Raw genomic sequence first — 18,481 nt, 5'->3', positions numbered from 1 at the left:
GCTAAGTGTGTGTGTGCGTGATTTAACATTAAAGCACAGGCTCACTTCTGGGCATTGGGCCGTCTCAGGGGAGTCGATATGCTGCGCACAGTGAATTCCTTAATGATGAGGCTGTTTCAGCCCCTCAGTACTGAAACATGAATTATCACTAAATCAGAGGGAATAAGGCATGATAGGAGGTCAAATCACAAGTCCCCCTGCCTTTTTGTTTGGAGCTTTTCACAGTAATATTATGTTACAATGTTACAATGTCATTTAGCAGACGCTTTTATCCAAAGCGATGTACATACAGGAACAAGAACAACACAAGCAAAGATCTAGACAAGAGGAAAGAAGATCAGCAAGAATAACAAAGTGCTTCAAGTCAATTTGGGTGCAGGTACTGCCAAGCAGTGTAAAGGCAATGCACAAAAGTAAATAAGGATTTTTTATTTTTTTATTTTTTTTATTTATAGAACACACAAAACTATATAAAATGTGCAGATTAAAAGAAAACTGTATTTATTTTACACTAAACATTTTGAAATCTCATACAAGTTAAGTGTTACTATCAGTCTGATGTGGCTCCAAAATATTGGTTGTCAACACTTTTTGCACAAATAGTCTGCATTTCAGACATGCTATCATAAATCTGTGGGAGGTATGGCTTAAATGAATCCAACAATTGATTTCATGACTGGAATTGAAGGCACTATAGTCTGTAAATATTGGCCTCTGCTACACAGATTTTAAAATCTGTCTGTTGTAGGCCCCTGACTTTATAAGTTACTCACTAATTTACTACACTGACATTTTAAAGAATTAAAGATGTCTTTCTGAATAGATTGCTGTCATAGATTGGGTGCCACACTGCAAAGGTCACGCAATCTTTATTATTTATGAAGGAATCACTGGAGTCTGGGGGGAGAAAACTATTTTGGCAGACAGTGTTTTGTAGCCTACTACTGCAGCTAGACCTCACACACGAAGGCAAACCAAGCAGAGTAGCATTTTCTAGAGCCAAGAAGCTGTGACATCCAGGATACTCCCTTTGCTTGCACATTTACTGAAAGTAGTAGAGTCCACATGACTGTGCGGAGCTGGACTGCAACGTCAATTAGTGAAAGTACTGATGCGGCGCAGAGCTGTCCACACACCGCGGTGCTGAAACGCAATGCTGCCGCAACACATGGCAACTCTAAAAACTGGAGCGTGTACACATTTTGTATGTCCTACATCAATGTCAACACTTAAACTGATACACGTCAATCTGCCAAAATGCCAGTACATAAGCATGAGTTGCAGAGTTGTAGCAGGAGTTCTGCAGGTGAAGTGATACCCCTCCTATAGCTAGAGCAGCTTGGCAGCATGACAAGGCTGAACTCTACAATGCAGCATCTGATCGTGATCATTTTTGTAGACAAATAACTCCACATAAGCCCGATCTACAATCACGACACAGTCAAAGCAAAGTAAAAGGCCAGGATGACAGAATCAACATGCATCACTTACACATAAGCGTGGTATATGAACGCCCATCCCCGCGGTCTCTCCAAAGCATTGTAGAGGAAATTCTGTAGTTTCCGATAGCTGGCATTTTTCTTCGACGGTCTGGGTCTACCTCCGGAGATGCTGGACCTCGGTCTGCAGAGGATGCTGTTCCGCTTGGTGCTTTCAGAACCCGCAATGAGCAGCGCCCCATCCCTGCTGGATTCCGGAGCTCCAGGGTCCAATCCAACAAAGCCGACTTTGTGCTTCTTCTCTCCGGCTTGAGTTGGGTAAACCCCACCGTTGAGAGATTTCTTCCCCATTCTAAAGTCGAGACGACTCTGACGAGGAGTTGTCCGTGTCCTTGCCGCGGGGATGCATCACCGGTGCTGAGGGGTGTGTGCTGCTGCTGCTGCTGCTGCTGCTACTGCTGGAGGATGCAGTCGGTGTCGGTCCCTATAAAACCAATTGCAATAGCCACGAGAAACTGCACACTGTATGCTTTTACCTTAGCCCCTTCCGGCTGTTAGACGAACATATCAATGAGAGAAATGGTTCAGATTTTCACTCCACAGTCCAATCACGTTTGCCATCAGCAATTTGTCTGCAATCTAGCTAATGGCCCAGAAATTACTTCACTTCAAAGTCTACCCAGACATGCAACCAGTCGTTTTTCTAGAGCAGTAAAACCTTGGCTGGGGTTGTCAGTTTGAGGCATTGCTGTCTAAACAAGTTCTTTGTGATTATAAGTGCCCCTTTTCAAAAAATATATCCTGATATAACCTTCCACCCTCTTCTCTCAGGTCCTACCAACTGAAAAGCTGCAGAAATGACTTCCAGTTTGTGCTTCATGCAATATTCACACGTGCTGCTTTCTTCCTTTAGAGTAATGGGCACCTAACACTTTGTCAGGCTGTGTCTTTAAGGTTTGCAGTCCCCGATGGAGTAATGGTAGTAGACATATTCCCCCTCTCATAACACGACATTTCAGACATCGCAGCCCTTTGGCTAGACAAGAGTGTAGATTCTTATGCAGCAAACTGTAGAGGAAGATAATGACTAATAACGATGAATGTGCTGTGATTAAATTTAATTTCTCTGTGATAGGAATCATGTTAGCTAAGTGCAGGATGTGAGCATATGTACAAGAGACCGATCAATATAGGATGTTTGAGACTGATACAGATTCTCTGGTGGAAATATTGACAGATAACAAACGTAGGGGTCGATTCAAAGTGAATACTTAGCTGAAAAGAAGTGACCTTTTACCTTTGTGGATTGTGCACTAATGGAGCACAACTGTAAATAAACAAAAAATACTGCTTTGTTTGTATTGGTCTGTAACATGTTCTACAAACACTTCAGAGGACTGTAAACTATGGATTGCATTAACAAACTAGATTAACATCATAATGACTGTTTCCTGCACTATAAGTTCCATGCAAATACCATCTGTATTAGGCCCATATCAGCCCACAGATATACTGGTTGGGCTTATTCTTTTGATGTAACCACAAGCAAATTTAATGCAGATAGAATACACCTCTTCAGCCTGTGGTGCTTTATTTCCACATGCAGCTGCACTCAGTCACAGCCAGCTGACATGGTGCATGCAGGCAGTTATGGTCTGACACTTCTGACACAATAATTAAGTCAAATATAGTGGACCAAAAGCAGCACGAGCCTAAACAGGACAAGTTGTAAAGCAGGAAAATCACAAGATAAGTATTAGGAAAAAAACAGTACTGACAAAAGAGAATCCACGACAACTGTGTGTGTTCTCATTTCTACACCGGACATTATGTCCTCTGTTAGATCCCAGCTTGCCAACCCTTCTGTTTGAGTGAACAACATCATCGTACTGTGAACATTTTATTTACTATCTTGTTAAGATTGCATTTACAATGATAATTTTAGAAAGATTCAACAAAGATCCTTTGTACAGTTATTTTCAAGCAACATAAAATTGCAAATAAAGTATATACAAAAACATTAGAATAATGTAATAATGTGTAATCAGTGACAGTTTTGTTTGTCCAGCTACACCAACATGCTGCAGTCATTAGCTAATTGAAACTGGTAACAAATATTTAAACCAGACTATTGTAACTAATGCTGCATCCTGGTTTTACACAATGTACACATCTCAGACTAAGACCAAATTTGACAGGGGAAATTAAAACAATACAAATATAAGCAGAGTCTTTTAACAGTGGCCATGCTTGTGCAGAAGTATGCATATTTGAGGATGCTTTTCTGGAACCAGACAGCTTTTAAATAAATAAAAAGGTCTAAGGGATCTGCTTAATGAATGCAGCATGTCAAGACTGGCTCTTGATGCATGTCTGTCTTTATAACAGTCGAAAGCAATAAGTTGTCAGTGAGGTTACACTCAGCAAGGAAAAACAGCTTCTGCTCAGATGAATAAAAATGCTTTGTTTGCTAGATTACATCCATAAAAATAATCCGATTTAATTTATAGCATTACAATGCTGCTGTAAGACACGTCCTACCTTCTTCTCTGACATTGTTACAGTTTGTATGTACAAGAGATTAAAATGAGAAAATAAAGTTACCGTGTTTCAATCCCGAAACGATCCCTTTGTTTATGTCATCCACAAACTGTTTACAGTACTTTTTGCTAACACTGCAACTTGAACGGACCAAGCATTGTGCTCATTTTAATACCTACAGTAAAAAGACCCAAGACGACGTAAAAACTAATTTAAAAATCAGATCAAGTCTTGGTTAACAGAGGGCAATCCTTCAACTAGAACATTTGAATTAATATATTAATAATTTAACAATGATTCAATTGACCAACCTTTAATTAGCTGCTGATTGACAAGCAGCCTCGTATAGTTTGCTTTAGCTACCTTTGTCTAGATTCTGATCAGCTAGCTTCTGTCCCTCCCTTGCTCTCCCTGAAGATCAATGTAACACTTCCTGACATGATAAAAGTCCATACATAAATAAAACACACAAGCAGGTACGTCTAAAAAATGACATGCCTTGGTCCTTTAAATACTGTTCAATACTTAGGCTGGAATGCTTTTAGATTCTTTAATACCTGATATAGAATAAGTGAGGGATAAAAACGCTCCTTCCAGACACAATAAATAACTATCCTTCATATAGTGCAGTAATACAGTACTCACACTAAACCTACAGTAATTGCACAGAAACCACATGCAACAGGCTTAAAAAAGGGCTACCCCCTGCTTGTATCATCCATCTTTTCAATCATCCCTCAATCCCTACTTGCATCTCTCTGTCTATACTTTGACTTTCTGCATCTATTCAGCCAGCTAACTACTTCACTCGGGATCCAGGCATCAAGCCTCGGAGAACTCCCAGAGCCTGAACAGAGAAAGAGGCAGCTCTCTGGAGTTGCAGTCCAAGGCAGCATGGATAGTATCGGCATTCAGGAGACAGTTTGCTACAGGTAGTTTGGTTAATCCAGTTAATAGTAAGAGCATAGTCACTGTGGATGTCTTCTTTCTGAGGCCTTCACCAGAGCCTCTTTTGAAATGATGTTGTGAATATTTTGCACCTCTTTTCAAGTCATTCATGTCAGCTTTGTGTAGACAGACAGCAAAAGCAATAATACTTCTATCTGGGCTGAATCCCAGTTTAACAGTTCACATCTGGTCTTGAGCCTCAGGCTGCATCAGTCTCACTGTTGGTCTGCGATAACTAATATTTGAGCAGTCTTGTTTAGCTTGCATTGAAGACTCTCCTGACACCCCTGGTGGAATGATCCCTGTGTGTAACTGGGGCAGTAGGACAGTCGGGACAAAAGTGTTTCCACTGGCAGTGTCTTTTGTGGCTGTCATCTCTCATGGTGTCTTCCTTTTCAACATTTCTTTGACGAGTTCTCCGCCTGATGAAGCGACAGCTTTCTTAGAGGTCCCCGTCTGAGGGTGGCAAACACAGCTTGAAGAGCCTTAGGAAAGAGAACCGTTTTAATGAGGGGGATCTGCCTTGTCTATAAAGTAATAATGACTGTGTGGAAAGAGGTGTCTGGAAGTCGTTTTCTACTCTACCTTGGGAATGATGAAGGCATCTCGTCCATCACCTTGCGATTTTTGGCAGAGAGCTCAACTCTTGCCCCCTGTTAGAAGAGAAAACAGCTTTTAGCTTTACAGTACACAACAAGATTTTACCACAAGTGTGAGTTATTTTAAACTTTATTCAATTATTATAAATTATTGATGAATTCCTGGTTGAGATGTAGATTAAGTGTACTCTTGTCTGGGTTGAGTGCTTCTGTAATATTCAATGTAATTCTCTGAAGTTAGTCTTTCAAACTTTCAGACTGTCATCATTTGTAATCATCACTCAGGAGGAAAAAAAAACTGTTGATTCAAAAACTAATAAAGCAGTAACTATATGTTCTGCTGCATCATTGTCCTGAGATCTGCCAGCTACTCTGCATGAAAGAGAAGAAGAGTTTAAGATTAAATATACAAGTTTTTTGTTTGAATGTTAATTTTCAGGTATTTTCAGCTTTATTAGAAGACACGGCTGCAGAGAACAGGAAATGCAGGGAGTATTTGATTTAAATACATTTAATGGACCGTGCTACATTGCAGTATCAGAAAAGAAAGCTTTACTAATATAATTAATATTGACTGATAACTGATTTTTACTACTCAACTCAGTCGTTTTACTTCCTTACATAGTCAATACATTATTACTTCATCCCTCTCCTAACATGTGCAATACGTTTTTCTACCTAGCTTCTCAGATCTGTACATTGTTTTTAACCCATGTTACTAGTCTGCACACATTTTTCACTGCATCAATGGTTTTGTAAATATATGTAAATTGACTTATTTAGTTGTGTATATACTTTCTTAAAATATGCTTATTTTACTTTCTTTAATTTTAATTGCTAATAACTTTTTAATAATAGCTCTTTATATGCTCTTGTTTACTATATATATATATATATATATATATATATATATATATATACTGTTTTGCTGTGCTGCTGTAACACTTAACAATATCTTATCTTACAGGTTGTTGTAGATGCATTGTGGTGACCTGCAGCATAGTTTTTCAAACTTTGATGATACAATTCTGACATTACTGAATTACTGATAAACCTTTAGGTGTTATAATGATGTTATAACCATTCTGAAACAATGCACAAAACCAACAAGCAAATATTGTGAAGACCTGCAGCAAAATGGAGCAGCATCACGCTTATGTATATAAACCAGCTGTATCTGACTCAGCCGACTGACTGAGGGACAGAAAAGATCAGCTTGGATACATCTCATCCACTTTAAAATCAGAACCAACAGAGCAAAAACTAATTTATTCCCCTGGCAGTGACTTAATAATTAAACAAAATGCAAAGCCACAGGGAGTCTGGGGAAATACATGGACCAAAGGATGTGGAGGAACGCAGGGGACTGGAGTGTACTCATTAGGTTTTAGTCGTAAGTAGACAGAATATGAAAAGTTGGTGTACAGTAATTGACATACACCTCATATTTATGATTGCTGCTGAAGACAAACCATACACAGGACAATAAGTCTCTCTGGACAGTGATGACATTTGCCATACTGCTGCTTCTGTAGAGGATTCTTGTCTTATTGATTTGTTTTAATGTGTCTCTATGTTTTGTACTGTACTACAAATTGCTTCCCTGAGGACCCTGGAGTCTCAGAGTTTAAGTCCAATAAAACTTCCTCTGAAACGATAAACTCTGTATAAACTTAGGTTTTTTAGGGAGGCCACAATCCTGAGCCTCAGTCTGGGATCTGGTCTGAGCTTTACCTGTTTGCGCATTATATCCATGGTTTGCATGATGCAGCGCGGCATGAGGCCATGGTTTCTTGCTAAGATCATCGCTTGCTCCAGTGTCACGCTAAAGGTACATCTGCAAAGAATAGAAAAGGCAAAGGTGAGACCTGTGAGGACCTTTAGAACAAACACACTGATGGGACAGTCCACATTTTCACCCACTCAACACCTCAAGGTAGAAATTAATTCAGACAATGAGACAAGGCAGCACTTTGGAGGTCCAGTGGAGCATGTCATCCACTCTGTCTGCACTGTGTTAGTCTTTATTCCAGCTGACACACTGATGATATCACACAAGCAGTATAATGTAGGTGGCTCTAAGCCAGGCTGACCTCTGCATGCCTGTAGAACACATGGTGATGTGGCAAGCTCCCAGACGGTTACACAGCTCAGAGGACACGCACAGTACGCTGACACCTGACGGGTGACCCTGGGCGTTCGGCCGCACGTTGACGTAAGATTGCATCAGTCGGCAAAGATCGTCCAGGGTGTTGAGAGGCCGCAGCAACTGTGACAGGGAGAGTGAAAGTCAGGGAGGGTCAGGGAACCTCTCATGTGATGTGCCATCTTATCAAGTCATTTTAGGAAACTATTTCAGGGAAAAGTTACCCGTTTCCTTTTTAAAAACTAATTTCTGGCAATTTTGTTTGGATATGTGTCAGAATGACAGCAGAAGTCCAACATGTTACAGAGAAGTTTTTTAATTCAGGAGCAAAAGAGTAAAAAAACAAGGAATAATTAGACTAGCCCTGTGATGGGTTGGCGACCTGTCCAGGGTGTACCCTGCCTTCCGCCCAAAGCCAGCTGGGATAGGCTCCAGCCCCCCATGACCCCTAATGGGATAAGCGGTCAAGATAATGGATGGATGGAATAATTAGACTGACTTGTTAAGATGGACCAACAGCAGAAACACAAAGAAAACAATCAAAAATAACACAAAGAGGTTGAACTCTTTGCAGACATTTCTCAACGAGAGTGAAAATCTGAGAACAAACAAAATCTACGAATCAAAGCTACGGTGTTTTTAATCAGGTTAATTCACTAGAATCTATTTCAGCTACAGCCATCTTTGGACTCTACGGTTTTCTATCTAATCTTGGCTTGGACTCAAATAGAGGCATGATTAAATAAGTACACTAATAATACAGTCAATGTCTAGGTTAGTTGAAGTTAATAGGGGAGTCTTGCTAAGCTAGTGGAAGTGGGGGAGAGATTTCCAGTGGAGGAACGGGTTGCCAGTTTATCTTACTTTTGAAATGCTTGGTCGAAGGTCTCTAACTTCAAGGCCCAGTATCTGTGCTTGCATTTATATTTAGTTACAACATTATATAAAAAATGGACTTATGTCACAAGAACAGGTTACAGGTTCTAAATCAAAGACCACATAGGCAGTGCACAGAGAGTATATCACAGCACATGTATATTTACCTGGTCTATCTTCATTGCTGTGGTGCTGGAGTCTGTAGGGAGGTTGGACTTCTCCAAATAGAAAGCCCTGTTAGGACGAGAACATATCTATTTCAGTTTGAAAAACTCTCCATCTTGTTTGGAAATGTAGAGATTTTTCTCCTGTGACTCAGACTGGGTGAGAGCTGAGTCATGCAGAGTACATCACTTTATAGAATATGCATCTGCTACAGTACATACTGTATTCCATCATTTATTGATGCTGCATGAGTCATGGGAATGAGCGTGAAAGGGTGACATGTAAATCTGGACTGTATCAAATTAAAATGCTTCATAAGAGGTTCACATTTTAAATATACATGAGGTTTAGTGAGAACACTGTCCTCTAAGCATCTTATCTTTACATATATTTAAGAAAATCATGATCTTTCTTTCTTTCTTTCTTTCTTTTGAAACAGAGATTTAACTAAATGTGTCTTGACAGAATCTTAATAAATCAGCTTGTTTCAGACCTACAGAATCTCTCTGTACAACTGCACATGCTGATGTTAGAATAACAAGAGACCCAAAGGAACCATTATCCATTACTAAATGAGCCCCTCTAAATGCTGTTTGTAGACCTGGTACTGTTTTCGAGATCGGTTTTGATTAATGATCCAGTTCTCACCTTGAAAAAGTCTAAACCTTGAAAAAACTTGAAGTTAAAGTAAAACAGTTGTCGCAGCGTACTTTCTGCTGGCTTATGCAACACCACAGGGTGAACTCTCGCTTTAAGGTGAAATCTATCCTGAGTGCTAGTGAGTAAGCCGCTGGAGGGCTGTGATGCAGTGTAGCATAGCAGACCTGAGTCTGCGGTAGTAGGCCTTGACCCTCTCGAGTGAGACAGCGTTGGTGCGCTGCTGGAACTCCTCCATGTCTACGTAGTCCTGCGGGGACACTCCCTCTGGACGCTCCAGTGCTGGACAAAACACACAGGAGGCATTAGGATCGACACACATGGGCATATAAGTACATGATCGTATCACACTTTAACCCCTTGCCTTGTAAAACATCTATATTTTCCTCTAGACTAAAACAAAAACATGTTTACTCTGGACACCAAATCTTTACAATCCAGCCCCATCCTTAAATGTAATCCTAACTACAACCATTCAATGATATTTCTTGGACTTTGTGGCCCTTAATTTCTACACTTAGTAGAATTTGTGTTGTTCATAAGGACATATGATGCACACAGATATGGCCACCCACTCTCTCACACACATAAAAAAACACTTCCTCCAGCCTGCAATGTAGACAATTTATCAGTAGGTGGCAATGTTCCTCCACACATGTCATCCACGGCCCTGCTCCAGGCCTTTGTTCCAGCACTTTGCTCTAAATGTAAGTCAATGAGAGCAATATAAGCTCTCTTATTGGGTTAGTGTTCCAACTGGCACTTGTCTGTGAAAATTAAAGGCTATTTGGCAGACAGACATGATGCATAATGCTGTTCATTCATACCAGGCCAGCTGAGACTGATGAAGGATTAAAGAAGCATGGCAGCAGAGGAGAATGTGAAGCAGGGGTGGTTCAGATGGCCAATAAAAGCCGTCAATATAATTTAATAAGAGCATCGGAGCTATCAGTGAATGTGTCTGCATAACAGAGACAGAGGCTGAGCGTTCTTTTTATAATATCTTATCTAAGGAAATTGATATATGTGAGTTTTTATGTCCTTGGTGTTCCATTTAACCCTCCTACAATTTACCCCAAAGAAAAACACATTTTGCTTGATCTTAAATTATTCATAAAGTTCATGTTTGATATTTTAAAAAAAAGACAGTCCCTATCGACTTGGGTTTGTAATGCCATCCCCACTCGTTTACACCTGAGAAATAATTTTCTGATTTTCTTTCTCTCCATCTTACCTCTGGTGAAAAGGATAGTGTGGAGTTTGAGGCTGCCTCCGTTTTGTAGTCGACTGGGCAGCTCGCTGAAGTGACAGCTGTCCAGGTACAGAGTGACCCTCAGGGCCTGTCGGCTGCCCTCCACCTGGTAACACACTGGTGTGTCTGCAATACACAAACACAGCGAAAGGAGACATTAACTAGACTGTGCTTTTACACTCTTGGCTGTTTGTGCTGCTGAACAAATGATCATAACTGGAAATGGTTTTGTTTTGCAAACCTCTCACAGAGACTAAATCATTAATAATGGCACATCAGAGAAGCGTAAGGGCAGACAAGGGGATCCGATGTGTTGCTGTCGATCACTTTAAATGTGTATTATTAAAACATCTACTGATAAAATGTCCACAGTCTGAAGCTGTTTAACAGCAGGTTTCCCAGTGGTATGAAAAGCAGCACAGTAAGTGAGTAATGAAATGGTGTTACATGACTAAATCATAAAGTAATGTTGCTGTGATGCTTTAAAGTTATTGAGGAAAGTAAACAATTAAATTGTTGTTGATAACAAAAAGGTGATATTTGATATAGAAAGCTGTAACATTGAATCTTCATTGATCTGTTGCAATATCTCCTCTCTATGCAGGAAGGACTTCTTTGGTCGACTTCCACAGAATGTGGGTCAGCAAAGCCACTGGGAGGATTTTGAGCAAAGTCAGTCCCATTAAGAGTAGATTTGCTTACAAGCCGTTTATTAGATCAGTAATTTTTAACTGGTTTGAAGATACTCCATCTCCTATCCACAAATCAGATCAATGCATGTCACTCTAGACAATCTGAGTCTGCAACCAGCCAACCACGTCAACTGGCTGACAGCCAAACTGTCCCACTACAACAATGTTTCAGCTTCATCGCCCAATTTTTAACATTTTTTAGCAGAGCAATTGCAGAACTAGTTCTTTGTCAGCCCTATAATAAGGTTACTCATTAAATGTCAGAGTAACCCCTCTTACATTTTAAAAGTGCGCCTCCATTATGCAGCAGCTTCAATCATTTATGATGTTAACTTGATTTTTCTGAACACAGTTGGCTGTATTTATGTAAGAAACTCCAGAAGTGACTGTGGAGAACTCACTGTGTCTCCAGCATTACCTAATTTTTACTTGAACTCTGCCCCAGAGTGTACAGTAATGGAAAAATGACATGACTCAACAAAACTCCATGAGATTTGTGAAAATCCTTATTCCATGATACAGGACCATGAAGACTTTGCAACATGTAATTGACTACCTGATGTTTTTAATCTGTCTTTTAAAAAACAGTAATTACAGTATCAGCTGTGAGTAGTGATGTTCAGATTTCTGATCCTACAAACATTTCATGAGTAGTAATTATTTAGAAGTCTTGTGGCTCATGAGTAATTCTCAGAAAATGGAAAAGATGACCTTTAATGTACAACCTGTGGGGTCAGCGCTCTTTTCCACAGAATCCATCAAACCATAATCCCGTGGAATTGGCTGTGACCCTTAAGGCTGAACTCAGGGGCTTCTGGCTCTATGGTGCTTACGAGACCCTCACCTTATCCAGTATAGCTCCCATCATGCTTAAGATGCTCTACACAAATCAATACTGCCCAATGGATGCTGCCGCCACTAACCATCCACCTGCACTGCAGCTGTCTGAGTGTAACATGCAGCTTCAGCAAATGTGTTTGGTTAAAAACTAATTTCTTTGCATCAAAGGTTTTCACATTTGTGCACAATACATGCATGTGTTACACTAAATACTTCTGCTGCAGAGTGTGAACCCATAAACTCAGATCCCTGCTTCATCCAGAGCTTTGCCTCCTAAAATGGGAAGTGCTTGATGTGCTTTTCCTTTGAGCTCCAATCTCTGCCGCCCATATTGAGACTGCTGAAAAGAGAACTGATTCAGGATGCAGTCATCCCTTTGTATCCGCTGGCTTTAAGGCTTTAGGTAGCCTGCAGCACTTTCACTGAATACAGATACTGATGTGAATAAAAGGCACGAACACGCCGGGGTCCTAAACTTTATGCACACGGTCATGTCAAGATTTACACAATGCCCGCTGTGAATGACCTGTGTGCATCCTCAGTGCTGCTCCTGAAAGAAACGCTCCAACCCTGAGCTGAGTGGAAGGACAGAAACATGCAAACCATGAAATAGTCTATGCTCTGAAAGAGTATTTATCCACCCCAGCATTTACTACATGAAGCTCACAAATGTGTATTTAAGAGAGTAGTACAAGGGTTTAAATGTAAGGTACACTGATGCGTACTCCCACACAGTGGTGTTGTGGAAGACTGAAGGGGACTATAGTTAGAATAAAAAGCAGAGGTCCAAAAAAAAAAGAAAACGATGAAGCAATAAAACAAAATTCTAAAATTACATACAAAACATTCAAATCAGATTAGAGATCATAGACAATAAAGCCACCGATTACAGGAACCTGCCAACATCGCACTAGCTGTAGTTTTTCACACAATGCAGACATGTTTCCTGGCCTACTTGAGGGTCTCCTGCAAAGCTCCACTATCACAGGTCACTAGTTTGCAAGCAAGGAGCCTTAACAAGATAGCTACTAGCAAGCACGAGCAAATTATCTTATAAAAGAAAAACCTATGCCTTCATTTGCCAAATGAAACTGAACGTGTGTAACTATCCATCCATCCATTATCCCGACTGCTTTTCCCATTTGGGGTCACAGGGGGGCTGCAGCTGTCATTGGGTGAGAGGTGGGACCCTGGACAGGTCACCAGCTCATCACAGAGCTGACACAAAGACAAATAGCACGACAAACTCACACCCACAGGCATTTCAGTGAGCTTTTAACCTGACCAGCATCTTTTGGGACTGTAGAAGGGAGGCAGAGCACCAGGAGGGAATGCAAACTACAAACCAACCACTTCAGTACTGCTCTGTTACGCTGCAGCATCATTTCTTTAAGCTTCAGGTTATGCAGAGCAGAATGATGCTGCGATTGTGCTTGCTGTAGTGAACCTTTACTGCACCTTTGAAGAGACCAAATCCAAAAAGGAAGGTGTTTTTGCAGCTTGATTTATGATCCATAATAGATGAGAAGAATAGCTACATTGGTCATTACTCCTCTGCTTCCACTAAATGTGTGTCAGCATGTTATCTGTCTTAGAGCAGCTCAAGGTTTAAATGAACACCAACAGTTTGTCAGGAAGGACTCGTCTTTTCTTTTATACTTAGACAATGAAGACCTTAAGAGACTTCATGCTCTGCTCATGTTTAAGACGATTTATGGAGCTTCTGTTGTTTCAGCTCCTCTTTCAGTCACTCTCTGCTGAAAGAAAATTAAATCTGCAACGGCAAAAATGTCAATTTCACCCTCAATAGCGACCATACATGCTCATAATGGAACTTTATTCAGAGTTAGAGAAACCATACAGCTGCTCATTAGCAGCAGTGAGGTTTGAATGGGTAGAGTCAGTCTTTGTTGATAGAGTCTCTTACTTGCGACCAGACACTCGTCCTCCAGTTGCCTGAAGAACACAGTGACTTTGTCCAAATCCAACAGGGCCGCCTTGGTGTCCTCCAGCATGGTGCGCTCCTCTTTCTGCAGGAGGAGAAAAAAGAAAGCTCAGAAGTTACACCAGGAAGAGGTGACAGCTGTATGAACGGTTCAAAAACAATGAAGTCCCTGAACACATCACGAACTGACAGCAAGCATGTTTTCATCAGAGTAAAACTGCATCAGGTTAAAATGGCCTCCATGTTTTATTGATCCACTGACTGAATAAAACATGGACGCCGTCTCAGTGATGTCATCCATAGGTCTCTGAAGAGGCTTTTTACAGCCCAGAGATGGTAATCAATATATTAGAAAAACTAACTTAACCTAACCTGAGTCAACCTAGAAACAGGCAGAGAGGAGGAGGTGAGGTTTGGCCTCATGGCTCAGAGCTTCATCTCACCCCTGTTAGTCAACTCAGTCACAACACTAATCATACGAAGCTATGCGTTACTCTGAGCCTTAAAATACTTGATCAGATTATTTATTAGAAAATGTACCTCCTCCTCTTACAGTGGGTAAGAAGAAAGTAAATGAGCCAGGCTGTAATCATGTTTAATTTTGCTGCAGAAATGGGAATTTCACTTTATTTTAACTTGGGTTATAATGGGGCTCTCTGGGAAAGTTTTTGCAATTCCAAATCAGCTTCATTTTTTTCCCACCAGAGGCTGCTGCATGTGTTGATTAAACATTTAACAGAATTATTTGTTTGATATTCTTTTTTAGAGTAATTGTTAGCTGTCGTACACTAGCAACTGGTGTTATAGATGCATTTAGAGCTGTAAGAATTTATCAGTTAAATTAAAATGAAAGGCTAAATATTGTTTATTTTCTGTTGCTTTTTCAATTAAGTTCCAGCTCTTACTGTAGAATTTTCCTCTTTTATATTTGACTTGTGATTTTGACAAAAAAGAATATTGCTGTGGACAATGTGATGACATTTAAACCAAAAAATTACAGAAGTAGATCTAAGTTTTTACCCCAAAGGCAATAACATACAAGTTGATGTCTGTTTCATTGTTTACATCAGCATAAAGCTACAAACAAAACTGCAGAAAGACACTGATGGTGTATCATAGTATTATAGTTTTAAGTCAGGCCTTTCTTTTGTTGCAAATATGCTTTGTGCAGGTCAGGGGTGCTGAACCACTGAGTTACTGAACCAGATTCTTCCTCCTTATCACTGTAAACAAAAACACATCCTCACCAGATGTGGTGCTAGCGTCGACTGAAAATGCAGCAGAACTCCAATGGCAGATATCTGCTCCAGCCACTTCCTGCTGGTCTCTTTGCCGTCTTCCTGATACTCTCCGGCGTTGTTGAACCGGGACCGAAGTGATGCCAACAGCTGCTCTGCCAGTGTGCACAAGGCGCCCGTTGCTGCCTGGCAGAAGATCACATCCCTCCGCAACTGCAGAGAAGTATCTGGTGTCGGGAGAGGTAGGGAGAGATGTTGATGTCAGAGAGTGATGGAGGGAGTTCATGAGTGTAAGGCAGCCTAACCTCTCCCTGTTACCTCCCTTCTTACATGTGTACGTGCTGGAGTTGCTCCAAAACATGGACTTTATTCCATTAGCTTGTCTCCCCTGGGAGGATATCTCCCATTAACTAGCACCATCTGCCACTGTCTTCACTTCAAAGTGACTCTGAGCATCATGTGCTCTGACACCGGTCCTCATTCCTGTACAAACTTACAGAACAACCGACCGCAGCCTGAATCTGATCCTGGTCTAGTTAATGAAATCCATGCTTGGGACTTTTCAGGGCTTTTAAACTCAATCTGTAACTAAATGCAGTGAGACATCTGCTCTATGTCTTTGTAATAAAGCAGTAATGAAATAACTCTATGGTATGGGATGTTATATCTGGCTGTCTGTCTTATTATAAAAGTGCACAGACATTGTTTAAAGTCTAACGTAAGAAAAAGAAAGAAGCAAAACTAAAATATGACCTCCCAAATGTTGAAAAATGCCAAACAAACCATATCAATGACATTTTAAATAAATGTTTTAGTTGCTATTGAATCATCTTTGAAGCTGTGTTAAGGTTCTGCAGATGTCCTGATGAAGATGTTTTTTCATGTGATGGATGATCTCATTAGTAAAGAGCTCAAAACTGTTGGAATCATTTAAAATACTCCGGTCACGAGGCTCTTCCTGCTGCTCAGGACAGAACTCTGCTTCTTATTACAAATCCTGTCTCGCCAATTCATCTCTTAACTTAATGAAAAATTAAAACTAGGTATATCAAGGTTAATGTTCCCCATCCTACTCTTTTTTTAAACTGGTTTCTTTTAAACACAGACATGTTGCTTTACCTGTACACTTAAGCAGAGCCAAGAGAAGCTGGTTCTTTCCATCTGTAGAAGAAGAAGGAAAAACAGGATGAGATGTCTGATCATAACCACGTCGCTCACATGTGCTCGTCTGCATGTCTCCATGTGTGTTTCACTAACCGTCCACAAATCTCTGCAGGCTCTCCACCAGGGTTTTGATAGAGGTGGGCAGGTTCCAGGGGTCCTCCTGGATGTTCTTGTGGATGATGTAACGGCATCGAGCAGTCCAATCTTCTGTTTGGCGGAACTCTGCTCACATAAAAATCAGGGATGAGTGAGTGTGCACACTTTCCAAGTAAATGTTGTGTAACTGTTGTGTCAGTGTTGGTGGTTACTGGACAACCTCTCACCTTTTGGACAGTGAACATGAACGCACACAGAAATATAAACATTCTGTGATTTAAGTTGTTAAAGGGGTATTTTTGCCATTTTTTGTGTAATTAAAAAGTCAAAATAACTAACTTCATTCAGATTTATTTCACTTTTACCTTTCCACTTTAATCAAACCTCTTCGACCTGTGCCAAATCATAGATATCATAGACTGTTATTTATGTTCATACAAGATGCTTCATGCTGTTTTACATTCTACCCTGTGCAGAAAAATCCAACCTGGACTTGATTTTCTAAACTCTGCACGTGTCTAACTCATGAACATTACACAAAACCAAACCTCACATACCCAACGCTTCACCCTGACAATTCTTAAATTTAGTGGCATTGTTTTGGATGCCATGTGACACTTAAATGGTTATAACTTATTTTTAAATATGTACATTTGTCAGTTTTATCCTTTGTTTACAAATTGATTAGATCTATTTTCGTCCACTTATCTTTACTAGATTTATTCATTGGGTTGATTTGCTGTGGTTTAACTTCCTCACGTGTAGACTTTCAGTATGTCCAATATAACCAATGAGAATTAAAAAGATTAATCCAGCTCGTAATCCTTAACGCAGACTTTATAAGACTTTCCTTTTATGTTAAATGGCTTATGATTCATTTTTATATCTATTGTAGGACCTTAAGCTGAATTCAATTCTAACTGTTTCGTTAAAGAGTTCTTGAAAGAAGCATATATAGTATAATTTTTGATAAAATTAATAATAAACAATGTGCAATGCTTTCAAAGTAGCTTTGTTAAAACTGTAAATCAACATGTACCTGGTTGGCTGTGGTCAGAGTAAAAGTGCTTGGTCTCGTCACAGGCCTTCATCATCACAGACCCTTTGAGGAGGCTGTTTATGGAGTCAACCTGTGTACAGGAATACAGAAATACACACATAAATACACACACAGATACACATGGATGGGTTGTCAGCTAACTAATCAGGATTTCTTTGTGCTTTATCTTTCATACTCTAAAAAAAATATTTATTTTCCTTCTTTCAGCTGCTCAGAGTAATTCAAACAAACAAACACCAACAAACAAACAAACAAACACTACAGCAGCTTCTGGATGATGACTTTCAGCTTTAAAAACAAGGTTTGTGTTTGAGTGAGCCCCCCTGAGCAGCCGTTTACATGTGGAAAGAACTAAAGCAGCCAAAAAAGTGAGAGCCCCCCTTGTGAGAGTCAAAGGTAAGACAAGATTAAAAGATGGATGGGGTACCAGTGCAAACCAGTGTTCATGCGAGTGTGTAAAAGAGGGAGAAAAGAGAAGGGGTGAAAGAAGAGAAAGCAAAGACGTCAGAGAAAGATTAGAGAGAGAGAAACAAGGATCCTGACCAGAGGACAGAGAGCTCCTCGAGGTAACACGGCCCAGATGTTGAATGATTACTATCAAAATCATCTGCTCAAACGGTCTGGCTGTGGTGGTGGTGGGGGTTTAACCCTGACGTGTGTTTGTTCGTGTTTCAGTGTTTGTCAAACCTTTTGGCGGAGTCTAAAGTTATGAAATATTTGTGATTGCTCACTTCTTCCAAGGTTTGGTTTATGAATAAAAATAACTGCAGTGGTTTGTTTTATGTGAACAAACATCCTGAAACAAATTCAGCAGTGAGTTCAA

General features: G+C 40.2%; 2 protein-coding genes across 2 annotated transcripts in view; both read right to left on the bottom strand.

Moving 5' to 3' along the window:
• The window catches only part of LOC117821490 (potassium voltage-gated channel subfamily KQT member 2-like), a 32,771-nt gene extending 30,341 nt beyond the window's left edge, over positions 1-2,430 (bottom strand). The window contains 1 exon segment of the mRNA XM_034695808.1: positions 1,492-2,430. Coding sequence (XP_034551699.1) covers positions 1,492-1,790 — 299 coding nt within the window. The 5' untranslated portion in view covers positions 1,791-2,430.
• An 896-nt stretch (positions 2,431-3,326) lies between these two features.
• Positions 3,327-18,481, bottom strand: part of prex1 (phosphatidylinositol-3,4,5-trisphosphate-dependent Rac exchange factor 1) — a 111,555-nt gene continuing 96,400 nt past the window's right edge. Inside the window, exons 29-40 of the mRNA XM_034695807.1 lie at positions 17,638-17,728; positions 16,596-16,724; positions 16,458-16,499; positions 15,348-15,565; positions 14,083-14,185; positions 10,606-10,749; positions 9,539-9,653; positions 8,717-8,783; positions 7,621-7,796; positions 7,262-7,364; positions 5,514-5,581; positions 3,327-5,413 (exon numbers count right to left, since the gene is read on the bottom strand). Of these exons, the coding sequence (XP_034551698.1) occupies positions 5,371-5,413; positions 5,514-5,581; positions 7,262-7,364; positions 7,621-7,796; positions 8,717-8,783; positions 9,539-9,653; positions 10,606-10,749; positions 14,083-14,185; positions 15,348-15,565; positions 16,458-16,499; positions 16,596-16,724; positions 17,638-17,728 (1,299 nt within the window). The 3' untranslated portion in view covers positions 3,327-5,370. The remainder of the gene's footprint in view (positions 5,414-5,513; positions 5,582-7,261; positions 7,365-7,620; positions 7,797-8,716; positions 8,784-9,538; positions 9,654-10,605; positions 10,750-14,082; positions 14,186-15,347; positions 15,566-16,457; positions 16,500-16,595; positions 16,725-17,637; positions 17,729-18,481) is intronic.

The sequence above is a fragment of the Notolabrus celidotus genome, chromosome 11 (genome assembly GCF_009762535.1).
Source record: "Notolabrus celidotus isolate fNotCel1 chromosome 11, fNotCel1.pri, whole genome shotgun sequence".
Lineage (NCBI taxonomy): Eukaryota > Metazoa > Chordata > Actinopteri > Labriformes > Labridae > Notolabrus > Notolabrus celidotus.
This window is presented reverse-complemented; position numbering and strand designations above follow the sequence as displayed.